Source organism: Nelusetta ayraudi, unplaced genomic scaffold (assembly GCF_046127955.1).
Source record: "Nelusetta ayraudi isolate G7.1 ecotype Tasmania unplaced genomic scaffold, CSIRO-AGI_Nayr_v1 ptg000004l, whole genome shotgun sequence".
NCBI lineage: Eukaryota > Metazoa > Chordata > Actinopteri > Tetraodontiformes > Monacanthidae > Nelusetta > Nelusetta ayraudi.
Genome location: NW_027466054.1, coordinates 7,257,232 through 7,283,635, shown reverse-complemented (window position 1 = coordinate 7,283,635; position 26,404 = coordinate 7,257,232). Strand labels below are relative to the sequence as shown.

General features: G+C 43.0%; 2 protein-coding genes across 4 annotated transcripts in view; one reads left to right on the top strand and one right to left on the bottom strand.

Annotated features, from left to right (window-relative positions):
• Positions 1-1,268: 1,268 nt before the first annotated feature.
• On the bottom strand, positions 1,269-12,497 carry aimp1a (aminoacyl tRNA synthetase complex interacting multifunctional protein 1a). 2 transcript variants are annotated; one of them, XM_076032125.1, is made up of 7 exons: positions 12,375-12,497; positions 10,176-10,306; positions 9,536-9,649; positions 6,675-6,830; positions 4,270-4,478; positions 2,506-2,674; positions 1,269-1,590 (listed from the first exon to the last, which is right to left on the bottom strand). In XM_076032125.1, coding segments are annotated over exons 1-7 (948 nt in total). In that variant the 5' UTR covers positions 12,377-12,497; the 3' UTR covers positions 1,269-1,423. The 2 variants fall into 2 exon arrangements, with proteins under 2 accessions (XP_075888240.1, XP_075888249.1); XM_076032134.1 differs by having other exon boundaries at positions 4,270-4,466.
• A 147-nt stretch (positions 12,498-12,644) lies between these two features.
• tbck (TBC1 domain containing kinase) overlaps positions 12,645-26,404 on the top strand; it is a 33,539-nt gene continuing 19,779 nt past the window's right edge. The window contains exons 1-21 of one of the 2 annotated variants that reach the window (XM_076032105.1): positions 12,645-12,922; positions 13,136-13,348; positions 13,759-13,831; positions 14,145-14,259; positions 14,377-14,450; positions 14,939-15,080; positions 15,208-15,268; positions 15,359-15,420; positions 15,690-15,751; positions 15,948-16,096; positions 16,700-16,838; positions 16,930-17,029; positions 17,122-17,171; positions 17,294-17,423; positions 17,665-17,763; positions 17,861-18,050; positions 18,209-18,259; positions 18,355-18,438; positions 20,112-20,197; positions 22,643-22,679; positions 25,656-25,817. In XM_076032105.1, the coding sequence (XP_075888220.1) occupies positions 12,787-12,922; positions 13,136-13,348; positions 13,759-13,831; positions 14,145-14,259; positions 14,377-14,450; positions 14,939-15,080; positions 15,208-15,268; positions 15,359-15,420; positions 15,690-15,751; positions 15,948-16,096; positions 16,700-16,838; positions 16,930-17,029; positions 17,122-17,171; positions 17,294-17,423; positions 17,665-17,763; positions 17,861-18,050; positions 18,209-18,259; positions 18,355-18,438; positions 20,112-20,197; positions 22,643-22,679; positions 25,656-25,817 (2,215 nt within the window). In that variant the 5' untranslated portion in view covers positions 12,645-12,786. Of the gene's footprint in view, positions 12,923-13,119; positions 13,349-13,758; positions 13,832-14,144; positions 14,260-14,376; positions 14,451-14,938; positions 15,081-15,207; positions 15,269-15,358; positions 15,421-15,689; positions 15,752-15,947; positions 16,097-16,699; positions 16,839-16,929; positions 17,030-17,121; positions 17,172-17,293; positions 17,424-17,664; positions 17,764-17,860; positions 18,051-18,208; positions 18,260-18,354; positions 18,439-20,111; positions 20,198-22,642; positions 22,680-25,655; positions 25,818-26,404 lie in introns of both variants that reach the window. The other variant, XM_076032113.1, reaches the window with a different exon arrangement.

Sequence of the window (26,404 nt, the reverse complement as noted above, 5' to 3'; positions counted from 1 at the left end):
ACGGGAAGATAACTGTTCAAAACGAATCATCATGACATCAAACCTGCATTTTTTCCCAATGAGCTGTCAAAAAAGGACTTTCACACACTTCAAAAGTGTCTTGCTTCAGTTCTTCTCACGGCCTCTGCTCCTTCATGATGTTTGCCATTCAACAACTCTGGAACTGCCAAGAAAAACAACATTTAAGAGAAAAGCTGCCCCGAATTTGCACTTCAGACACAATAAAACTTCTGAGAAGTCAGAATTTGTGTATATAAAAGTGTTGGTACAAGTACGAAGCCGTGGTCCAGATAATTCTGCTGCTGGATCTGATTTCCCTCACGTTCCTGTGCAGGTGATGTTTCATTTCTTTTCTCTCCTCTGAACACCAACGACTTGTCATTTATTGAACGCAAATGGCAAATATTAGGGGTCGCGTTGCCTTCTCGACCAGGGCTACTGAGAACGCAGGCAATGACAGAACAGCACCACCCTGTGGATATGAGCGGGAACTAAAGGGGAGCGTGACACTGGAGTCAAGCGCGCTTTTTGTTTCAAAGATCTCACAATATCAATACAAATCTATTAACATTATTTTATCAGTTAAAGTGCTCATTTTTTACAACAAAAGTGCGAATATATATTAATTTCTACTCTACTATAATCCTCCAAAGGGAAGAAACAACAACAGCATAGGGTAAAGCACTGGACAATGGAAGATAAATCTCCAAAGTTGAATAATGGGCCAAAGTTGGATGCTTTTTGACCAGTAACAGATGTTTTTGGAGACTGGATGGTGTTAATCATTGGTCTCGTAACATCAGAGGCTCTGGTGCACGGCTCCATTTCTCCTGTGTAGTCTGATACTTCCAGAGGTGGGTAAACTTTCTCTTTCAAGGTGACAATTAAATAAAACACACAACGCTGACATCACCATCAGAAAAAAAAGGGAAAAAAAGTGAGAGGCTGGCGCAGGCAACTAGAGAGGTATGCACGAGTGCTGTCTAAACAACACTGCCAAAAGATTAAGGATCTGTTTTTGACGGGGTTGTAACAGTTTACCGCTTCTTTTCATCTCTGGCCAATTAAAATGGCTAAAAATAGATCAGGCTGAAACCCAGTGGTGCCTACTTGAGCACCGCACCGTAATCCCTTTAGAGTTAGAACCTCGAAATCAAAACACAATCAGGCTAACGTGCCTCAGGACGAGACACACAGGGAATAAACTACCAAGGCCCCGGGTGTCTGTGTTTTAAATCAGTGCTACCACACAGAAGACCCAAACACACTTTGAGTGTATACATTCCTTTTATTGAATCCTGAAAGTGTTTTTCCTTCATGCAGCACAATGTCGTTTCCAAACACCAGACATCCTCCTCCTCCTCATCATCACTCCAGATGAAGGTGGGCTGAAGAGGCAGCTATGCGAAGCAGCTCTGTGATTTTATTTGATTCCACTGTTGTTCATGGTTTGGGCTTTACACACTCCCTTGCCGGCGACTTCGAAGGCGGCTCCCTTGTAGGTTGCGACACACTGCGCATCTGTGCGCAGATCCGGCTGGACCTGCTCCCACACCTTCTTCTTGGGGTTCAGCTCTTTGTCTGGTTCACCTGTGCAAAGGCAAATCGGACGCATCCGAAACTCAGATTTACCACGATTATATATGATTTATTATGTTTCATTAACTTCCAGGGACGAAATGCTTTAACGACCTATGTGCTGTTATATGTTCATATAGTTGCACAGAGCCACGGGCTGTTATTTTGTGTCTTTGTGTCTTCGATGTATCCCAGCATGCAGGCTATACCATCTGCACAAGTCGAAAGCCGGAAAACGCTGTGCGCAAATGAGCAGAGGCTATCTTCTCACGATTGTGTCAGGTCTTTTATTTTGATCATAAGGGAGGATAAGCAGCACTAACATTTTAATTTGTTCCAATTGAAAACTTCAAAAAGTCAACATCTTACACTCAAATGTGTTTGTGGAAAAATCCAATTATGCTCTTCTTGTTTATGACCACGCTGGGTCCTTTCTGCGAAGAGTCCTACTCAGAATCGACCGGCCTCCGTCAGATGTGACGTCGTTCCCTTAAATACGAGCGCTGCTCATCTTCTCCCGGCGAGGACACGAGAAATGTGTTTGGCATTACAGCAGCTGCCACTTATGCCAGTGTGCAACCCCAGAATGCCAACAATTAGTTGCCATTAAAAATGTTGAGGAGGCTCTGATGACGAACTTGTGTACATTCTCTACTTGAAGCCCAAGTAATGGGCCTCAGTGGGATATTGCTGCTTGTAAACATGCACCATCACTCTGCAGCGGATCTGTGTGATGAAGTGTGCACAGATTTTAATGAAAGGGACAAAAATATGGCTGGTTATTGCCTTGAAACGAGCAGTGCCCCTCCTAAACGAAACAGCAAACATGTTGCAACAACTGCTGGTGTCTGAACAGGACTGTAACATAGAAGAAGCACAACGCCGGTGTTGCACATTTGGAAAGTGATGTTGCGTGTCAAGTGTTACCTGGAAAGCCCTGGAAAGTGATCCTGTCTCCTGGCACGGCGCCACTCGGAGGATCGAGGATTTCCACCTTGTCTGGGGAACTGGCGCACATGACCATGGCCTGGGACACCACCCCTCTCATCTTGGCCGGCTTCAGGTTACACATCAGGATGGCCATGCGGTTCTGCATCTGCACAGAGAGAGGCAGAGATAAAAAGGAAAGAACAACAATAAAACATTTCTGCCGCTGCCAGTATTTGACTTTGTGGAAAGCTAATAAAAAGAAAAAAATCCAATATTCTGTCCAGTAATTTATGCCAAATCTTAAAATAAAATAACAGTTAGTTTGATTTTTGCAGAAGTTGCAACAAAACTTGATATCTATCATTTGGCTTTTGACACGGTTACGGCGGCACTTTTCATCTTGAGCCACTTCTGGCCAGCCAAGACGGGACTTTTGGTTACGAGTATATGGGAAAAACAGAGCGATGCTTTATGTGCAATGGAGACACTTGTCTTAAGAGTTATTTTACGACCTGTCTCGAGCTCATATTTCTAAAATGGTGCCCAGACACCCAAGAGGACTGCCATAAAACACATGATGCATTACCACTGATATTTCACTCCTGTTTGCTTAAGTCCAACAGGTAATGGCTAATATAAATAAGACAGTTAACAAGCAAGTTATTGGATTTACTGCCGCCGTGATTAATGGGCTGGTCCAGACACACCGCAGGGGGACGGCCGTTTGGCCTTTATAATTGCAATCAGAGGGAACGGAAGGCCTTGCCACAACATTTTAGTGCTATTTTACTGCTGTTGGTTTTTACACACACACACACACACACACACACACACACACACACACACACACACACACACACACACACACACACACACACACACACACACACACACACACTGACAACTGACACTGTCAGAGTGACGGCACCTCATTAGCTAACGGAACTTATAAAACCCCCGAGCTACAACACAAGCCGGGGAGTGTGGTATGGAGAGAGCCACCTCCGATGAATGGCAGCATTTTCACCCCCAGTTATTCCAGCGGAATTTTATATATGCGTATAGGATAATTGTGTGAATTGTGTGTGTGTGAAGTGACTTTAACAGTGCCAGTGTGTAAAATCTGTAAAATCTTTGCATTGGTAAAATCTTCACAAACTACCAAAAAATGCAATAATAAAAATGTATACTCGCAGTACAATAAAAGTCATTTGGTTTTCCTCTCATTAGAGAGGTTCTCATATATATTGAAGAATATACATGGAGCAATAAAGGTCTTGCTACTAGTTAGCTGCCATCTTGCTGCACCACTTTTGACGGAAGCCTGCCTGACAGTGCCCTAAATACGAAATGCACTGTCAGGCAGGCTTCCTTAAAAATTTTACACACCGGGCCTTTAATATTAGAAGTCACAGTAAGTAAGCAGTTATTACTTCTGACGAGATAAAACAAAAAATCCTTGGAATATAAATGCTTTGGGGGAAAAAAGCCATATCTACAGAAATGCAACAAAAACTACTTCCTAATGGAACGGATCCGGCTGACCAGGGAGGTCCTTTAAAATGAAACTAATAAATCCTTGTAATGATGCCTTACAGTGAGCTCTTAATGGAGACAAACTATTACAGCACTGGATGTGTATTTATTAAAAACAGGCCCAGCAGTTCACGAAGCAAGGCCAGCCAGAGGTTGACAATATTGCACTGCAGTAAACAGGAAGTGAGCACACGCGCTCTGCTGCGTGTTGGACTAGAACTCTACCTGCTCCAGAGGTATGTGTTTGACCAGCCCGCTGACCACCGTCCTGGGCGAAGGCTCCCCCACGTCCACCTGCTCCACATAGAGGCTGTCGGCGTCCGGGTGCTTCTCGGCTGTGATTATACATCCGACACGCAGGTCGAGGCGAGACACGTCCACCTTGGCGTCTGCTTGGCTGGCCGCCGGCTGTTTCTTCTCCACTTTGTCCCCACCTGAGAAAGACGATTACAAATAAAAAAAAAAACAAACAACAATCTGTTCATATTGAAAATTGAAATGACTACAGTTCTGGACCAAATTTCGGACTTTTAAATAAAAGCATTGAAATTTAAAAAAAAAAACTAAAATAACACAAAAGGCCTTTTGGTATTTTTGGTATTTTTCTTCTGTGCTTTTCAAACACAGAAAGTAGTGCCGTGCCTTTTGATGATTTCCTGGGAAGACGCATCTGCTAGTGAGTCGTCATGCTTTTATAGGAGACCTGTGTGATGTCGAGGAAGATGCTTGTTGAAAAGCACGAGGCATATTTCAGTGGGTTGGTATACGGCCCAGGGACAGAAGGCTCAGTGTTGAAACAATGCTGGGCATCTGTCTGGCATCTGATTTCATTTCCTCTCATAAATTAAAACAAAACTCTGCAACAAGAGTCCTGGGGCTTGCATGCAAAGAAGCATGTTGTCAACACAGTGACTGGCCTGGCACTAATGTGATCTGCTTTCATTGATAAGATGAAAACCACATACAATTCGACGCGCCCAGCGTTATTTTTTTCTGATTCACACGACGTGTTTTTTTCAAGCCACCTACGAGCAAATAAAAAGGAAAGAAAAATGGGGTTTCTTCTGAGAAACACAGGGATCAAAGAAAACAGACACCCACTTTTGGCTTATTACACAACAAAAACAAAAAACTAAAATTTGTCTCCGGGTCTCCAGGTTTGCTCCTACACGTTTAATGCAGTTTGCAATTACTCAATTCAACCACGTCCTCTGACATCCAAACTGCCCACATCATGTTTCCGTGGGACTGTTCACTCTGCACTGTAAAAATGAGATGAAGCAGTTACTTTAAAATATGTCTGACTATCTGAGTGATCCCATTGCCAAAACATCAGAGTTGTAAAAGGAAATTCAAAGAGCTTCTGAATGATTACAGGGTGCAGGACAGGAGGGTGTGTAAGTGCAATTATGGAATTACGACGTGTGTGTGTGTATGTGTGTGTGTGTGTGTGTGTGTGAGAGTGAGAGTGTAATGTGTGGGCACTGTTTCAAAGGTAAGGTCTCGCAATTTAACATTTACTGGTGTTGCTCTTTGCCCTCTGCAGACACACTGAAACAAATATAATACAATTCAATCAAACATAAGTACTAAGAGCAAGCAGGTGTGGCTCGGCCATCAAATCAGAAGAAAAGATTGTTAGTGAGGTTGGGTGGCAGTAAGTGCAGGTTACATTTGGACCATGAATAAACACTGTAGCTCGTAAACATTCTAGAGGTCATTTCTCAGCCGTGTGGCAAAAAGTGACAGGAGAGCAATTTGACAAACAGCAGGTGCGTCCTGCTCGCGAAGGCTGCAAAACCTGGGGAAACATCCTGACTCAGCGCCTTCAGTGCTGCCTGTGAGACACTGAAGAGAGGAAAGTGGAAACACAAAACAAAAGCTAGCGGTTTCATGGGGAAAAATATGCCGATCGCTTATAAAGAAATTTATTGAAATTCTATTTATAATAAGAGTGCGACGAGAACGACCAGAACTGTTCAAAAAAAATCAGTCCATTTTTTTTTTTATTGATAAAAGCTCTAAATCACCATGAGTGGCGGTGAACGATCAGACTGAAAACCAAGTGAACTTGAACATTTCACGTAACTCTGACAGAAAACATCCGACAGAGATTTTCTTTCATGTTGCAAACTATTTCTGGAGTGGATACAATAAATAAAATGGAGTTCTTTGATTTTTCTAATGAGCTCATAAAAAATGGACAGCAGTAAAAAATGAAATCACTGTCTGAGAGGATTAAATTGCATAGTGCAAAATGATACTACAGTAGACTCAGTAAACATTTTCCAACCGAGGCTCAGCGGTCTTGAATCCATTAAGACCCTCAAGTCCACTGTCACCTGATATTTGATATTCAAATTCAAAAACATGTTGGGCAGCGCGGGCTGACTCCTCAAGAACACAACCACGCACCTGTTTAACTGCTGATGGAACAAAGAGATGCCAAACCAAAGAAGACTTTTGGTGAATAGAGTTCATGGTTTTACTGATAATGACGCAAGTATTTTGCAAGAAACATCTAAACAGGCCTAATGAGCCTGTAAAACGCTTTTATTGGATGTGAAAACTTCAAAGCGTTTGTAACATGAGTCCCGCTACGCTCCGTATTGATTTCCTCCAGCTGTTACCTTTCTTCTCTGGCTTCTTCTTCTCCTTGGGAGCGGGGCTCTGGCCGGCGGCGGCGGCAGGAGCAGGGGAGGCCGAGGGTGCCGCGGGCTGCGGAGGGGGGGCCGGCTTCGAAACGCACTCCGCCACTGCGTCACCTGCTGGCATGGGCACGCACACTGCAGGAGAGAACAGAGGTGATAATAATTAAGGTATCATGATGTGATTGAACCTCGGAAGCTAATCAAAGTAATTCAAACTTGGAAAGGTTTCCGAACACTGTCCCTCTTTTCTCATTTCTTGACACGGTGCAACCAGCTTGCTTCCGAAACTTACTGGAGCATCTGCATCTCTCCACTCTGCTTAACTACTTTCTTGTTTGCAGGACTACAGCACAAACTTTAGAAGCACTTTCGGGACAGCGGGTGCGGTTAAATCTTTTAAAAAGAATCAATGTTTGAATGGCAATCCTCCCGGCCTTCGTCTGCGTGTCCCTCGGGCCACAAAACATAGATATAAATTCTCCTTTGTGCCGACTTCCATTCGAGCACTGAATACCTCAAAGTAGCTGCAAGATGCGCAATATAACTATACTAATAACAGTTTTAATTAGGAGTTTTAGTCTTTTATTGTGGCGTGCTATTTATATTTCTAATATTTTTTTTATATAGATCATGCTATTTAGATTCATATTGCTATCCATACGATACGTATTTATGACGCGTGATTATATCATTGTATGTTTTATTATGTTTTACTTTGTGGGGTCCTATGAGCTGCAACCCAATTTGCCCTTTGCAACATAAACTGAACTGAAGGATTTATTCCACTCAAGTATTTCCGTGACCGGAGTTCTCGACTCATTGTTTCCTAAGTGCAAAAACACGACTCTGGAATCACTGCTGCACAAAGGCTTTCAGGAATTACAGTATACTTGCATGCATGCACATTCCTGCTTAATATAAAGAAAATTAGAGGAGGAGGTTTAAACACACACACACACACACACACACACACACACACACACACACACACACACACACACACACACACACACACACACACACACACACACACACACACACACACACACACACACCAGGGATGCCCTCCTGACGCAGAAACAACACATGTTTGATGTGAAAATGGGAGAAGAGGCAGAGAGGCTTCCACAGCAAAAGAGCGATTAAGCAAGGCGGCAATAAATTGAGGAGCGGAGCCCCTCAATTTAAGGCGCCTGATGTTTGACGTCCGACAAAATCCTGCGTCCGCGTCTTTCAAACACTGGTCTGCTGGCACACCAGTGTCACCAGAACCCTTTTAATTACTGTAATTCCATGTTGTGCCAGGACCTGAAGCACGCCGTGTTTACGCTTACGTACGAGTTACAGCCGAAAGCCTCTCAACTCTTCAAAGCCCCTCAAGCGTTTCAGAGGAGAAAAAAGAACAAATAAGAAAATCACACGCCTACCTTATTTTACATCAGTTTGTTCTACATGTCTGCTGTCTTGCCTAATGCCAATTTTACATACGCGATTGTGGTAAAGACAGCCAGCAAAGTATTTGCTGCACTCACCAACGACATGCTCATCGAAGGGATTTGTGAAGGCAGCAAAATGAAGCCCGCCAGCGACAAAAGCAAAAACGATTAACCAGTTACGCTTACTGGGTCGACTGGGAATTTTTCAGATGGCAGTGATTACTGCATTTGTGTGAACAGAGCCTGCCTAACCAAAAAAATATCAACTTCTAAGTGAAAAACAGTCAATACTCCCTCTGGAAACCGTACATGGTGTTTTTTTTTGTTGTTGTTGCTTTTTTTTGGTGCTGCGGTCACAGAGAAATTGACAACAACATGGCAAATATTGGCAGCTAGTTACTGTTCAAAGGACTCATAAAAATGTACAGCTTTTTATTTTGTCACGAGAGTAATCAAGAGAAAAGTCCCAGTGGTGAAGGAGCGCACGCCAATGAGGGAACAACTTTTATCACAGGACTTGTTACACGACAGCCTATGCAGCAGGGTTCTACTGCATGGTGGGTCAAACTGACTCAAAAAGAACTCACTAAATATTCTCTAGCTGCTTTATTAAAAGAAAAAGGAATGATATTTTATTGATCTTTGTTTTTTATCCTGCATCCACTGGCGGAGCAGGCACATGCAGTTATTTAGCAGAAAAAAAAAAGTTTGAGCATTCTGCCAAAGGGGGTAAAGAGTGAGGCGGCTGCACATGTTGCTCTCGGGGTGTTGGGATAGAAAGACTTTCCATCTGAACATCGTTTCTGAACAAGAAACGCCCAACTAAATTTCTTCTAATTGGGTTCTATATATTAATATAATATTTTATGCTACCTTAGCGCCATTGAGCAGGAAGCCCCATAGTAAACATTGCAACCGAAAGGAAGGACTCGAGAGGAAAAACCCAAAAAAAACTAAACCAAAACGTTTCAGTCGACTGGAATGTCTTAAACGTTTCAACACAAACATACTGAGCTATTGTGGGTAAGCTCATATTGATTATTTTCCCAGTCGTCCTTTGATCCTACAGATTATATCTGGAAATCATTAAATGATCAGAGTGGTCGGAGCCATTTGAATGTCAACGTACAGAGCCGCCGACAGACATGTTGTCCCCGTCCACGGAAAAATAAGGACTCAAGCAGAGCGAAGCACGAGCCAAGGACTTGGTTAGCAAGGGCTGAAGCCGGGATGCCAGAGATGTTATCGCTGATGGTGAAAACCAAACAATTCTCTAATGAGCAACAACTGACATCAAATGTCCCTGTGGCGGGGTCGCACAACCAGCTTCTGTGAGTGGAAATCCAGATTTCTGAAAACAATCATTCCATCTGAACGCCTAAAGAAAAAAGAAATAGAACATACCTCCCCTCTTCCTCTCTTTTTCCAGCAGCAGGTTTCTCAGTTGCTCGATGTCGCTCTTTAATTTGGCGTTTTCCAGCATCAGTTTCTTCTCCTCTCTGACGCTGGCCTGGGCCACTGTAGCCAAGAAAAGCCTTGTTACCTTGTCACCACAGGACAGAATGAGCTTTCAAGCTAAAGCAAATACACAACTCACAAGACTATGATGACCATTAACCTGAAAATACTGCAGAGTTGTCTAAGATTACAGAACAACTCCTCCCCGTCCCTCTTCTGGAAGAAATAAAAAGTCTGCAAGTTCTTATTTCAAATCAGATAAAAACTTCAGACATAAAAGTTCTTTCAAGTTAAAAAAAAAAAAAAAAGCAAACTTTTTGAGCTGATAAGTTCTTATGATTAAAAGATTTTGAGGTTTGTTTATTTATCCAATTTTAACAATCGGCCGCAGCAAGAATATTGCAAGTTAAGTCTGGTGGATACTGAAAAAAAGAGAGAAACTGCAGTATTTTGTTTTTTGAGGCCTGAAGTATTAGAAAACTTCCCCCTCTGATTCCAAGTGTGAATTGTGTTACTTGGGCTGAAGTTTCTCTCAAAACCAAGTTTGCAAATGGGATAATTGTCTTTTGGCACATGTGTATATTACCGGTTTTCTCCTTAAGCAGCTGGATTTGTTGCTTCAGGTATTCAATGATCTGGTCGGCCTCAGCCGCCCGCTGCTCCAGCCTCATCAGGGGGTTGTGGCTCGACATCCTGAACAAGCTACGGGCTAAAAACCTACATGGCCATGGGGAGAACAATATATTTCAATGATGATATCTGTAGCGGTTGACAACAACATATATATAGTAGTTTTATAGATGTTCCACATATACATTCCATATACATAGTCGTTTTTAGCAGCTTTGAGCAGTAAAACGCTGAGAAGTAAGATGATGAGTTAATAGTTTATTCTACTGTATATTTATCAAGCAGAACAGTACTTGGGATCATAGGTCACTTTCCCTCAAAATGAAAGCACGGTAGTGAAGTAAAGAAATAGTGATTTCAAACTTGTTTTATCTGCATGTGTCCGCTGTCAAAATTGACGTGTCAACTTTGGGGGGCAAAACTATTATTCTAGCTCTTCACTATTTCACAGAAACAAGCAGCGACTGAGAAGATTAACCGGCAGAGATTACATTTTACTTGACAACAGAAACAAACGAAAATAAGACTGGATGTGAGTTTGGTTTTGGGGGAGTTTTTTTGTTTTTTATCATATGGAGCTAGGCAAAGTACTTCTTTAAAAGGAGAAAAAGATTTTTTATAGGGCTGAGGCACGAGGAGGAAAACTTCTTACACATATTATGAGGAGGCGCTGGAAAACAACAGCTGGCCCAGGATGAAAACAAAATGTTGGGGGATGAGGAAATTAGAAACACAAAAGAGCTGGACCTGATAAAATCAAGGATCAAAGCATCGTTTTAAGACAAACTGAATTGATTTAAAAAGGACCAGGGGTGGAGAAATTGAGACGGCCACAATAAAGCTGATCCCATTTGGATAAACTCTGAAAATGGATGCTGCGGCCGATGTAGGGTCTGCAGCATGACGGCATAATGACGGGTCATTTCAGCCTCAAATATGAGAGGGGAAAAAGCTAAATGGGAAAATAACATTGAAGTGATTTCAACTTTGATTAACTGTGTGTTCCGGACAGACGTGACTGCTCTCCTGACCTGCAGCTGGAGGATTTTAGCAGGTGGTTTAAGAGGACGAGTAATGCTTATTGGAGAAGTATTTTGACCTCCTTCTTTATTAGTTTCATGCGTTTTATGTTATTTACACATGTCTATGTACACACACGCTTGTGTGTGCATATAAGCAGTGCAGATTATTATTATTTATTTTTCTTTTACAGCAAAAATGAAATCATCTGCACTGCTTATGCACAGGCTGCAGGAGTTGTTTAAATAGCTAATTTATTATTGTTAAGATATATATTTGCCCCCCCCCGTTGTATTTTCCATGTTCATACATTGGGCTAACCAGACTGTAATAAAAGGCACAAGAGGTCTGTGAGCCAGCACCACCCGAAGGAGCTGAACGGACCTACACGCTTAAACACAGCACCAGATGCAGCAGTATTTTCAATTTCTATTCGCAAGTAAGTCTGAATTAACAACAGGTAAATTGTAGTTGCACTATTATGCATTTTTTTTTTTTTCTATTTCCATTAGTCTAATTGAATAACCTATAAACAGTCATCAAGTGATTTTGTTTAATAAACAGTTTGTTGTAATATACTGCAATCTGGGGTTTGGCTTCCTGCTAAAATAAAGATCTACTTCTCCATCCAACGTGTTTGGAAGAAGAAGACAAACACATAATGTCCACAGTGGACATGATGTCACAGACATGACACGAGATGCTTTTGCAGCGTAATTACAAATACCTCGAAAAGGTTTAGGACGGAAAAAGGCTTTTGTACAAACATTTGTACAGCAAATCAAGCCAATTTAACAACACATAGATGCACTGAAAGTAAAAAGATCGCTCTTACAGCCATGCTTAAACAATCTAAATATAAAGTCTACTTCTTTGATATACGTGTACTAGATTTCAAATGCAATCAAAATGCAATTACCAGCGTTTCTTCTTCTGTTCTCTGTGAATAATTAACTGTAGCACGCCGTCAGGCGACTTTTACATTTGACTTTCGTTTCTGTCTACACAGAGGAAAAAAGGAAATAGTCTAAACATGAGTCGAAGATTCGTGGCGTTACCTAGGAGGAATTACTGGGAAAAAAACGAACATACGACGACTTTATAAAATAGAACATAAAGGTTTTTCGAAACTTACATGAACAGGAGAACCAGAAATCTTAACCATTAAAAGGAACGAGGGGGAAGAGGCGTGACAGCTGCAGGTCCTGCATGCAGTGGAACCGCCGGCTAAACAGGCAGCTGAAGGACAGCCTCTGAAGGACCCAGCACTCCGATTTCTAAATCATGTGGATTAGCCAAAACACCGCGGTGTTTGCTGCCGCGGAGCTCAGCTTGTGTTTTATAGATCAACAATTTCTGTAGCGTCAATACAGTAGTGGATATTGCCTGTACTCATTCCATTGGAAAAAAAATAAACTAACAACCGTCTAAGGAAAAAATAGCACGGAAACGTTTATGTTGGTCGCAACCTTGAATTGCCTTTGATTCAGGCTACAGTTCACAATTGTATTGACAAATTCAGAGTCGTACGACTTGGGCGCACACGAATGACATCACCGGTCACGTTCACTCAGCTGTTTGCATCGCTTCACTCAAACAGGAAAGATATTAATTTCGAAAATATCCGACCAGTGTTTCTGAATCTATTCGTAACAAATGATCCCCCTCCCCCGGCCAATAAGCGTAAGTACCTGTATTTAATAAGAAGTGCACATGAATGATGTACCATTGATTCATAGCTCGTTTAGTTTCACAAACAAGCTTCCTGATAGATAACGCTTCTGCAAAGCAAATCGGTTTATTGTAGCAGCTGAATTTTGCTGACTAGCATGTGAAAACAAGGCTTTAATTCACAGTATGATGTTAAATTAAATGCGAAGCTTTTTTCATGATCAGAACTTGAAACCAGAGGCATGATGCGGCCCCTGAGAGATGCCCAGCTGGGCGCCTTTACCTTCTTTGCCTCGGCTCTGCCCCATGATGTCTGCGGGAGCAACGGCCTCCCTCTGACCCCCAACTCCATCAAAATACTGGGACGGTTCCAGATCCTCAAGACTGTCACTCACCCCAGACTGTGCCAATATGTGGACATCTCCAGAGGAAAGCACGGTATGAATTGAAGTCAAATCACAATTCCTGACTTTGACGTCCTACATTACCTGGGCAACACTGTGTATAGGTGCATTTTTTTTTTTTTTTTTTTTAAATTGTTGGCACATTGACAACCCTAGTCATTGCTTTGTAATGCTACCACAACACCCTGCGAATTCTATTACTGTTAACCAGGGGCACTAAAATCCCCCAACTTCCTCAAATTACCACCAGAAAGTTTCACAATGTCAGTAATCCCTTCCAATTAAAAACTGAAGTGCATTAAAGTTAAAAAGAAAAAAAAAATATCTAGCCTTCTGTTTACTGTTTTATAAAGAAAATGAAAAGTATGCATTTTCCCCCAACTTCCTCAACGTTTTGAATTGAAACATACTTTTTCTGTCTTTTTGCCTCCTCTCCCCATGTAGAGCGGCTGATTGTTGTTGCTGAACACTATGAAAGCAGTTTGAGTGATTTCCAAAAACAGAGCAAAGCAGCCAGGTGAGATTTTTCTTATTAATGTTATTCCATGATCTAAGTTTTTTGTTATTGTTGTTGTTGTTTTTGTTTTTTTTGAATAAATGTGTTTACTTTCTTGTTGCAGTATTTGTAGCTTCATTTACTCCTTTAAGAAGCAAATTGCCGTGTACGGCAGGTTTACAGAAATAAAAAAATCCATTGAAAGTTACTAAGCATGTTAGAAAAATAGATATAATACAAGTTGCTGTTGTTTTTTCTTTATGGTATCATATCTGTGAACCCTGTCACTGCTTTGCCAATTTATGTTTTTTTTTTTTTTTTTTTTTTTCAATAGCTCAGAGACGGTGCGGCAGGTAGCCTATCAGGTCCTTGAAGGTCTAGAGTTCATGAACAAACATGGCATGGTTCACAGAGCCCTCAGCCCTCACAATGTTCTCATGGACTGCAAGGTAAATACAGACAAATAAAAACAAAATAAAACAAAACAATTTGATCAAAAGCAAAAACAGCCGAATGTTTATTTCATGTATTTCCACCCTTCTGAGATGATTTCATTTTCATTGCAGGGGGATGTCAAACTGGCCAAGTTTGGCCTATATCACATGACTGATCATGGCGCAGATGTGGATTTCCCCGTCGGGTATGTGACATCCTTCCCATTCATCACAGGGAGACTTTCACCATTGTTTGTCTGGAACTTCCTGTGCCTGTTTGTTCTTAGTCACATCATATAAAAAAGAAAGAAAAACAATAACTAGCCGTGACATTTATTCATAGTATAAATATAAACCAGGTTTTTGAGCACATAAATGGCTTCCTGGATCAGGGACTGTGAAAGTTCATTGGAATCTCCTTCTGATCCTCAAATCTCTGTCTTTGACCACATTTCTCAGTCTAATACCCTTTGAAATGATGACTGCATGCGTATCCTTAAACTAAAAAAACATGTTTGGAAAAAGAAAAATCGAACCATTGATTAACTTCGTCTTTGCTAAGCTTTTCAGCTTTGGATTGTGAGTACAATAACCCAATGAGCAAAATTAGTAAATAAATTACTGTTGCTTTTCTGGTTTATCGTCAGTACATGGGCTATTTCTGACATCCTCTTATCTGTCACCCTTTTCTCAGTTACCCATCATACCTTGCACCAGAGGTGATTGCTCAAGGCTCCTTTCACCCAAGTGACTCCTCCCATGATGAGGCGCCACTGCCCTCAGGACCCAAGACTGATGTCTGGTCCCTCGGGGTCTTACTCTTTGAATTATGTGCAGTAAGAAGCCTCACACATGTCCTCATAAATCAACCAGACATTCCGCAAAAAGTTTTGTCGGGTCTCACTATCCTCCGTGCGGATTATCGTCGCCTTCATTTCTAATTCTCCGGAATCCCATTTGCAGGGCAGGCGACTGCTGCAGAATATCGATATAAGCGACAGACTGAAATTCATTTTAACCTTGGGTGAGTGGAGGAGGTCGTTATTGTTACTGGATGTATGGAGCGGCGCGCTCTTCTGCGAGGCTCACACGGCGGTGTCTTTGTTGTTCTCAGGTTGCATGGACGACATTGTCACTGTCCTTGCGGAGGAACATGGTTGCCTGGATACTATAAAGGTAGAGTTGAATGCATTGGTGACCTTACTCACAATAGAATCAATTTATGCAATTGCTGTTATTTATTTATTATTTATTTATTATTGTTTGAGAGAAACTGCTCTCGTTTGCACTTTTGTTGTGTCTTGCATTGACTTGAACATTTTTTATTACACGATTCTTATGTCTCCTGCGGTCCACTTTAAAATCCCCCCAATATTGTGTACATATATATATTGTTGAAATGGAACCCATTTGTGATTTGTGTCCTGTCATGGTTAAACTCACAGAAGCTGCCGGAGAATGTTCTGGAGTTGTTGAGGAAGTGCCTAACTTTTCATCCATCCAAAAGGTGAGTGCACACTCCCTTCACAATTCTTGGTCAAAGGAAAATTCTTGCTGCGGTCACATGGGAGAGGATTTCATACGTCAATGATACACAAAATAAACAAAACGGGATTTTTCAAAACACTTTAATAACCAGCTGTTTTGTTGAGCGTAACACACAGTGTGCTTGTTGTTGTTGTGTTTGGTGTGGCTCCCTGAAGGCCGACCCCTGCAGAGCTGCTGCATGACCCTGTTTTCGATGGTGTCTCCTGCCTCTATGCGCCTTTCCAGAAGCCCGTGAGCCTCTTCTCCTCTTCCCTGCGTTGTGCTCATCTGGAGCTCCCAGAAGACATTAGCGACCTGTGTAAAGGTCAGTCCTGACAGGCCACTGCTCCGCACGCAGCTTTGCATTGAGTCTGCACACATTACGGCCAAACCTGTCACACGTAGCTCTAATCTTTTTCTTTACCTAGTAAAGTGACTATACATGGTATTTTTTTCACCACTAGAGAGCGCTGCTGTGCACAGCATTTAAACCAAAATAAAGAGGCTTTGTGCTTGCTATGTGAAGTGCGGAACACCCACTGCACCAAAAAGGAAAATGTTGAGTGACAATTAAAATATATGACGCCGCATGCATGTGCACTTTAACGAGTCGGACACGCTAGCGTTAGCTAAAATTATGCTGGATGTAAACCTCAATCCGGAGGGTCGCATTTACACCCATGAGAAATCACACCATTAGGGATTCACATTTTATTACCTTATATCTCACAATTATGAAAATCGTGTTTTGCCCCTTTAAAGTGTTCACAGAATTGAGTTTTATCCGTCCGGTGTTGCTTCTATAAAAGAGCGTTAATGTATTTGTGTCTAATGAGCCCATTTTACCAGCCAGTCCTTCCTCACTACGACCTGTTGTGCTCCTGCCCACGAGGAGGTGCTTCCAATGTGCTTGTCTGTGTGTCGGCAGACGATGATGATGATTACCTGTCGGAGCGGCCTATCGACGAGGTGTACTATCTGTGGTGTCTGGCGGGGGGAGACCTGGAGAAGGAGCTGATCAACAAGGAGATCATTCTGTCCAAACCTCCCATCTGCACGCTGCCAAAGTACATGTCACACATGCACGGATGGCTTTGAGTTGGCCGACTGGTGTCTGATGAGTGAGCTTTCTCTTTCCACTCCTCCCCTTTGGCTCAGTTTTGTCCTGGAAGACGGGGAGTCCTTCGGCCAGGGAAGGGACCGCAGCTTCCTGCTCGACGACACCACCGTGACGCTGTCGCTGTGCCAGCTCAGAAATGTGGGAAAGATTAATTTCCAATACATTTTACAGTTAAACAGTTATATAAGTGGACCAGAGCGTAATTAATTGACTTTCTTCCTTTTTTTCAGAGGCTGAAAGATGTCGCTGGAGAGGCCTTTTACCCCCTGCTGGAGGACGAGTAAGCACTGCCCTCTGCCTTTCTACTCCCTTTCTACATCTTGCCTTCAAACAAAGAATCCAGTTTGTTGTCATCATACATTTATAACTGGGACATTCTCTCTCCTCCTTCCTGTCCTTTAGACAGTCGAGTCTCCCTCAGTCCAACAGCAGCCACGAGCTCTCCTCCACTGTCACGCTGCCACTCATCATCCGGGAGAGGGACACAGAGTACCAGCTCATGCGTGTCATCCTCTTTGACAGACTGCTTAAGGTCCGGGGCCGCGCACGAAATTCAAATTCATGACCCCGTTTATTTAAAACGCTTTTTAATCACAAAACCCACAAACAATCTTTGAAAATTTCACACAAACATCCGTGAGCTCGATTATCATTAAAACACAAACGCCACTGCATGTTGCGATATAGATGTATGTTATTATGACTGAGGTGATTAATTGTAGTGATGCTGGTTTATACATTTACATGTATTACCCACAACTTGTTTTTTTTAGGCTTATCCTTACAAGAAGAACCTGGTTTGGAAAGAGGCCAGGGTGGACATCCCGCCTCTCCTCCGAGGTCTGGCCTGGGCGGCGCTGCTCGGCATCGAGGTGCAGGGAAAATCCAGTTTTAAAAAAAAGGCAGACTTTCAACGTTGTCTTGACCGTTAGCGTTTCTTCTTCCTCTTCATTCTCTGTCCGTCCGCAGGGAGACATTCAAGCCAAATATGAGAGCATAGACAAGGACACCCCCATCCCGACGGACAGACAGATCGAGGTGGACATCCCGCGCTGCCACCAGTACGACGAGCTGCTGTCGTCTCCTCAGGGTCACGTCAAGTTCAGGCGGGTGCTGAAAGCCTGGGTGGTCTCCCACCCTGACCTGGTCTACTGGCAGGGTCAGTGCTCTGCTCTGTTTTTGCCTCTGGGTTTCTCATTGCACTGAGCATCACTGGACACTAGAGGGAGCCCATGTCTCATGTGGCTAAGTCTGTTCTCCTGACCTTGGCACACAGAGCATCTTGAGGTCATTTCAGTTTTTTTGTTTATCTTGCAGGTTTGGATTCACTCTGCGCCCCTTTCCTCTACTTGAATTTCAATAACGAAGGTAAGAATTTTCATTCAACACCCTCAATTAGCCTGTTGATTCTCCAATTTCTAACACCCCTGATGGTGTTTTTTTGTTTTGTTTTATTATTACAGCACTGGCATACGCCTGCATGTCTGCCTTCATTCCCAAATACCTGTACAACTTTTTCCTGAAGGACAACTCCCATGTCATACAAGGTAAGGGAAAGGATGGGCACCTGTGTTTGACTTTCTGATTTGTTGTGCTCTTCGTTTTGATGCTTTCATAATGGCTGCAGGCGCCTCATCTTGGATACATTTCTCTTTATCCATTTGACATTTCAGAAAGCACTCCAAGGTAATTTCTTCAAAACTTGGCACAAGAAATAAAAGGCATTTTATTTCTTGAGAAAAAAAAATTGTTGAGCGCATAAAAGGGCGACAATCACTTCGGATTGAAGTCAAAAATCAACCAAACCGGTTAATTACCGTAAATACCTATGAGGATTAAACTGGGCAAAGTCATGACATATCCCAACAGTCAGACGTAAAGCAAGTCTGCCAATCATAATAAGTTTGATTTCTCTGGGACTGAAGAAAAAGTTTGTTACACTTGTTGCATCATTTGTTGCCTTTATGCAGAATCCCACTTGCAACACTGAGATCCAAAATAATCTCATCAGATTTGCTGATAGTGAACTTGTTTTACCAACAGAGCCGGATGTGTAGGTGGAAGTTATGTGGAGTTGGACCGACAGACACAGGCACGGAGAGCGAGGCAGACATTCCAAATTCCGTGCTGCTGACCATTTTCCAGCTTATGTGCTCAAATGTCCCAGAAAAATTAAGTAATTAACATTAGACTTTTTTTTTTGGCGCATTTGGCTTCTGGTTCAAAGGCACATTTTCACAGGCTGGCCCTGGTACAGAGCGTCAAGCCGTCAGCTCAGTGTTGATTAAATTATGCCGCTGTGTTGTGCCTAAGCTGTGAAAACTAATTTCGGTTGTTTCTTAATGGAGTTTGCAGCTGAGCCGCGGCCTTTAGAGATAGGCAAACAAATGAGACCTCAAAAGCCTGGGGAGAAATGCCACAAGCCGCTCTTATGTGGCCGATAAAGAGAGAGACTGCGGTGCGGACCTCTTGAACTCTATGGAGAATGTTCCCCGCCAATCCCCCCTTTTATTTTTTCTCTCCAGTGCTGGATGCCGCAGAGTTCACTAATGTTTGTCTGTCTGGCCCGAGCTCTCTGTTGACTCAGAGTCTGGACGAAATGTGCTCCTAGGACATCATTACGAACCACATGTTTGCTTCTGCGTGTGCAGAAGTTTGTGAATGAGTCGATAAATTGCAACATTTCTACTTTTTTTCACCTCATGGTACCATGTAATTGCAACATTCACCGATGTGCCTCTGAACACTTAGTGCTGCCATTTGCAGTATATTGCTTTTTTCTTTCTTTTCATTCTGCACTGCACAGTCTTGAGTTGATCCTCTGTTAATGGCACCTCTAAACTATGACAGCATCAGGTCCAATTCGTGGGCTGAAAAGTTAGTTGATTGTGTTGTTTTAGATTAAAAAAAAAAAAAAAAATCTAGTTTGTGTTTGCAAAGCCGTAAAAAAAAAATCTATTCCTGTCGTCTTAAATCAAAACATTATTGCCACAACATGATGCTATTGGATTGTATTGATTTTTTTTCTTCCGGTGACAACTTTTCAAACTCTTTGCTTCAAACTAACAAACTTGAAAAAGTACAAAAAACAGTGCCCAAGCTTGGGGATGCATTATATACTGTTAGTGGCGAGCACACCTTGGCCAGGGTTCTACTTCCAATCAGCCTCACATATGAATGTTGGGGCCTCTCTGCTGACCCACCTTCGCTTGTGTTTCAGAGTATCTGACCGTCTTCTCTCAGATGATCGCCTTCCACGACCCGGAGCTCAGCAACCACCTTAATGAGATCGGCTTCATCCCGGACGTAAGCCACAAGAGGGCGCTTGCCCCGACGTATTTATGACCTCAGATGGATATCGTCATTGCCCACCGCTGCAAGTTTATGTGCGAGTGGGAATTTAAAGATGACAAAATGAGTTGATTTGCCATCTTTTTTCTCCTTGCACCGGCAGCCAGGTCACACAAAAGGGCATCACTTTTTTTTTTGTCACACACACTCTTTTGGCCATTCGAGGCCAGGGTCAAGTTGTCTATATAGACCACTCCCAATGATTTATATAGCCACTAATGTCTGCGAGGCACAATTAATGGGCGTCCTCTGCGAGGCTTACCTTATTTCACTGACTCTTCACTGCCGCCTCTCCACGACCCTCTTTTTGCTCCTCACCGACGCGCTCAGACTATGACAAGGTTAACGTCTCTGCCGCCTCTCTGGGGTTTCAGTCGCCGTGCTGATAAATAACCAGTGAATGGCCTTTAGAACATTACCCAGAGAGGAGCGGGCTCTTTATCACATGGCAGTCTGGTGTTTTTTAAGCTTCCTTTTTGTCACAGCGGCGACGCCGCAGCTCCTTTTCTTTGAGTAAGCGAAGCATAAAACTGTGTTTGCTCACTTGCTGGCCGTCAAGATACAGAATAGCGTATGGAAACACTGAGACTGATAAAACCTGCATGCCAGCAGGAGATTTTTTGTTTTTTAACAAAGCTTCCTGTTGATCCTTTTTTTTTTTTCTAATGTACTGTAATGTTGTTCAGACTTGACTCTCCAGAACGATCCCGCTTTCACGGCGCTACCGGCATCAACCTGCCTTTCAAAGCAGCTCCCGCGCGCCTGCTTTCATCGTAAGGCTAAGTCAATATTGAAACATACCCGGTGTCAAGCGCTTTAATTAGACTTCAGAGAGCCTGAATCCCCCTTTTGTTTTCAAAGAATGCATTCGCCCCCTTAAGAAGTTTGTCATGTGCTAATGCTTTAAACATTTGTTAATTTATTTCCAACACCTGCTTCTCCTGCACTCGGTGTTGCTGGAGTCTGTCCAGCTGTCCAACCATTCGCTCCACTCTCATACACACACCTACCTACGGCCAAGTTAAAGTGTCAAATTTTTATTATAAACTGGGAGGAAGCAGGTGTCCCCTGAGAGAACCCACGCAGACACAGAGAGAACATGCAAACTCCAAACAGAAAGGCTCCAGGCCCGCAGATTGAATCTAAGACCGGTCGTTAACAGTCATAGCTAACCACCGCACCAACGTGTTGCTCATCGCGTTGCCGACTTTCATTCAGAAAAACAAAGGACGCCTCCGACAGTGCTCAGGGTCATGACCATCGCAGGCCAGTGGCTCACCAATAGTGGTAAATCATAACTTTAAATAGGGTTTTAAAAAGTATATGGTTCAAATAGTTTGAACTGCTTTGTTACTGATAGACATTAGAAATAAGATGAATTTTTAAATTGTATTGAGAGAGTTTGCATCGAAAATAAATTTATTTTCAAGACAACTCAGAAATACTGCACGAACCCCATCCCGTATTGATTGATTTAAAACGGGACACACCATTTCATTGTCAAATTCTGTATTTTAAGGGACGGTTGGCAACTCTAGTCGCTCATGCTAATACACAACCTGCTTACTGCAATGTCTTCCAGTGGAAAAACACCAAAAAACATAGACAAATCCATTTGCAGAACCTTCAACTAATCTTTGGCACCCTGTGCGTGTCCAAGGGCTCCTTTCCATTAGCGCTGCGGGCCATCAGCGGAGAGTCAGAGTGTGCGCGCAGCACTTTAATTTGGGCCATTGCGATTTTGGCCACATCTCCCGCGTGCAGGTTTGCCACCTCCACCTGCACTAATCCAATCTGGCTGGACTCCCGATCGGCGCTGCCGGCAAGCCGATCAAATTGAGGCTGTGGACTCAAGAGTGCAGCAGCAGCAGCTCTGTCACAAGCTAATCACTCCGGATAGCGACGGGAAGGCCGGCTAACAGTCACTGGCTCCCTCACAATTAGCCGTCAATTAACCGACAGAGGAGCTCCAGTATTCTAGGAAAGTCTCTCTGGCAGGCACCACAACGCTTCAGTGGCGGTGGCCAGAAACTGCCAGGTGTTAGAACAGATGGTAAATGGTGTGCATGTATGTGTGATTTTAAATCTTGCTCTATTTTCTAACCACGGAAATGTTTTTTTTTTTTTTTTTTTTAAAGAAAATAAAGAATCAAAGACATAGAGCCTTTGCCATGTTAATGATTGATTCATCGTTAACTTCATCGTCACTGGAGCAGTTTCATCTTTCTTTGTTTTTGTTCGTCTTGGTCCCCAAAGCAGAGCAGCAGGAAAGAGAACAGACTTCCTTCATCTTTTTGAAAGCTCAGACCAAAGGCTGAAACAGCTTGAAACAGCTTGAGATGTTTTATCATAAATGCACTAATCTCCCTTTTCTCTCTTTTTTTCTATTCTCCCACACAGCTCTATGCTATTCCATGGTTCCTGACTATGTTCACACGTAAGTTGCCTTCTTTAGACATAGATATGTGACTGTGCATAATGTAGAGTCTTGAGATGCTCCGCTTCAATTAGAGCATCGGGAAAAGACAGAAAAGGTGCAGTGGCTCATGTTAGTTCTGTGTCTTCTCTGCGCTTTTTTCCTACTCGGTGACCTTTAATCCAGCGGCTAATTAATTGAGGCCTGAGCCTGAAGGTAAAGGGGCCGGACCACACGGCTCTCCTACGCCTCATTACCAGCATGTTGATATCAATCCAGGCCCAGAGATAGAAAAAGAAAAAAAAAAAAAAAAGAATCAATCAGATAAGACAGCTGCTGCGACACTTGTCATTTATATAAGAAAAATTGAACTAATGTAGCAAACACAAACTGTGCAGTGCTGTGGATTCAAAAATCAAAGAAATGTCAGGGATGAAAAATAAAAACAGGCAAAAATAGACAAATTGACAATTACCATACTCAAGCTCAGACTTCATATCTTGCACTTGACTTCACTACTTCACCACTTTTTTTTTGTAAAATATTTTTTTTAAAAGCCCAGTTTGCAACTTTTAAAATCTCCTTGAAATGGAAAAGAAAATATACATGTATGTGTTGCACGTCAGCAACAGTAAATCATGTATTACAATTTTTGAAAAGCCTGAGCATTTATATTCACCTAAAGACCTGTCCATATGACTCTGACATCACAGGTGGTTGAAGAAAGATGTTAGTCAAGCGGAACATCAAAAATCAGGGGTTAAAACTAACAGTGGTTGCAATACACCTTCTAACCATTAGATGCTGCTAAATCTTGCAAACTGGTCCTTTAATTGCAGTATGAAAAGCCAATCATTCTCACACGACTGCTGCTTGGGGTGCCCTTATTCTGCTCCAAAGTCAAATCAGACAAAAATATCAAATACATTTAGTGACTCCTTTAAATTGTTTAAAAATGTTGGCAATGTAGTGCTGTAAAATCAGGTTTTGCTGGTGTAGGGAATTTTCTAAGGGTGTTTTGATGATAGATTTGTCATGGTTGAGCTTTTACCTTTAGCAAATTTGAAGACTGTGATTTTTAATCTAGATTTACGATTATGATTCGAATGAATAGCACCTATCAGTTATGTTGTCTTTGCTTCTACCACTTTTTCTGAAGAATACATAATATACACTGTGTGTGTGTGTGTTGACCAACTGTCTACGGCACTATTTTTAGCCGTTTCCATTATTTGGCCTGTCTGTGGACCCACAGTCATTAGTATGCAGGCAAATGCCTGTGTTAAGTGTTACACCTGTGACCAAACACAGGACTGCAGATTTACAGGCTGATTACAGCGCTCCCTGTGGGCCAGTCTGCTGAATTTTCTGCATCTAAGCAGCGGCTCGCCAAGACTGTTAATGCACCATATAAAAGTGTTGCTGAAGTGTGTGTCTGTCTTCAGCATTTGGGCTTTTTTCTTATGTTGGAATGTATATTGAATTAGATGGTCATGGAGATAAGAGATTCAGATCTTAAATTGTATCAGCAAATGCAATTATTTTACCACCAAATGGATCATAATTGGCTCATATTTTCTAGGATGCATTGCAGTTTTGGTAGACTGAGAGCCTGAAAGAAAATCCCTACCTTAAAAGTATTAATAACGCTAAGCCTCAGTGGTAATGACAAACCTTAACATTTTTAATTTCCTGCTGCGGGGACATCCCAGAAAGGTTATAGTGTATTTTGGCTGTTTCCCAGCATGCAGCCTGTCAGTGGATGGCAGCACAACACTTTCATGGCTCCGCAGAGTGTCGCTCCGCACTGATTTATAAGCCCATTATCCTGGGGTCACACGTTATTGTTACAAATTTAATGATATGCAATTAACCTCCATGTCTTGTAGCTAAAGTCCCATTACACAGAACAACTCTTTGAGTAACCTCTTGTGCGCCCCAATCAGTTTCTCCGCTGCCGTGTGAGAACTTTGCAGGTCCGCTGCCGCAAAACACAAAAAACAATCTGCGATTTTCATGAACCGCACGTGGACAGATTTATCTCACGCTTGAGCCTGATTTCTCTCTCCAGCACACGCACACACAAACACACAATTCCTGGGGTGAAAAGTATGAATTGCAACCCTTTACCTGTCATCCCCACCTTGAGGCAAAGTGTGTGAGTCCAGCATTCAGAAGAGGTGCCCCTCTGACTGCTAATGTCCCCGACCTAATGTGAGACAAGGTTGGAGGGTCATCTTCCACACACACACACACACACACACACACACACACACACACACACACACACACACACACACACACCCACACACACACCCACAAATGCTCCTTTCAGTCACATGCACCCGTCTCCTCAGCTGACTGCTAATGCAGGTTTTCTTTCAATGCTCTCACTTCGCCCTTTTCAACACAGCACTGTCCCTCAGCCCACACACACGCGCACACACGCACATGCACGCCTGCAGCCTGGCTTCCGCTGTAACCAGCCGGCCGCAGATGATATTAACAGGTGGATACGACTCCCTGTGATGCACAAATCTCAACAGGGAGGAAGGAAGCAGCCCATTTTCTGCTAATGAACGCGAAACCCTAACTGTGCTGGGATGCGAGACGCGGTTCTTACTTGGCTTCCAGCAGCCAGTGCAAGTCCCTTGCGCCACGCTCCCCGCTTCCCCTGAAGTTCTTCGCCCGTCATTTTTTCCCCACAACTAACGCCCACTGAGAAACACGTTTCCCTGCTGCCTCGCCGACATCAAACCCTCCCCACAGGAAGCTTTGCCAAATGCAAAAAACACTGTTTGGTCAACTTCTTGCAAAATGCCCCGTGTCTTCTGCAAATCCCACCCTAAATCTCAAAAACCCACCCTTTTTTTCCACCGCACTCACATTGCATTTCATTCCGTTTTAGTGTTTTCTTCCTCAGCCGTTCCAATATTAAATTATTGACCACATTTATGCAAAAAAAACAAAAAAACTCCTGTGTTGTGTCGCATACAGACGTGTTCCCACTGCACAAGATCTTCCACCTGTGGGACACACTGCTGCTGGGCAATTCCTCCTTCCCCTTTTGCATTGGTGTGGCCATACTGCAGCAGCTGAGGGACCGACTCCTGGCCAACGGCTTCAATGAATGCATCCTGCTGTTCTCAGACCTGCCAGGTGAGAAGATGCACCAGCGTTTATGATTACGAGCGCTGTGGCGGCTTTCGTCGTTTCTTTTCTGCAGCTCAGCTGCAGGCCTCCAGGTGATGTGCAAAAAAAGAAAGAAAGAATCTTGTGTCCTTTATGAACAGGAGCTGAAGCCTGTCTTTGTGCATCAGCTCGCGACATTGCAGGAGCCTGTTCTTCAGTCGTCCCACTGAAGACCTTTGGCCTGCATGTGGAAATCTGTCCAACTCTGTCTGAGCGGGTGATATCCCCCCCAAGCTCGCTTCTCTACTCTCCCCCTTTTTTGCAGGCTTCACGCAGCACCACAGTGCAGCAGCCATTCTGTGACACCGTCGCTGCTGTGCACCGCCGTGATCACGGCACCTACTTATCTGCGTCTGAGGTCTTTCGTCCCCTTCAATCTCCTGGCAAGTCTGCCCAAGCCAATCAATCAATTCATCATATATCAATATAGCACTTTTCATGCATTATCAATGCATCTCAAAGTGCTTCACAGAAAATTAAAAAAACATAACAAGCAATAAAAACCCAGCCTCCACCCTCCTCCCCAACCACACACCCACACAAGTCTTAGCCTG

Coding starts and splice junctions, on each gene's coding strand:
- aimp1a (XM_076032125.1), bottom strand. Junction 9,650..10,175: donor GCTGCTTAAGGAGAAAACCG/GTAATATACACA, acceptor TCTTGGCTACAG/TGGCCCAGGCCAGCGTCAGA. Junction 1,591..2,505: donor CACTTTCCAGGGCTTTCCAG/GTAACACTTGAC, acceptor GCCTTTGCACAG/GTGAACCAGACAAAGAGCTG.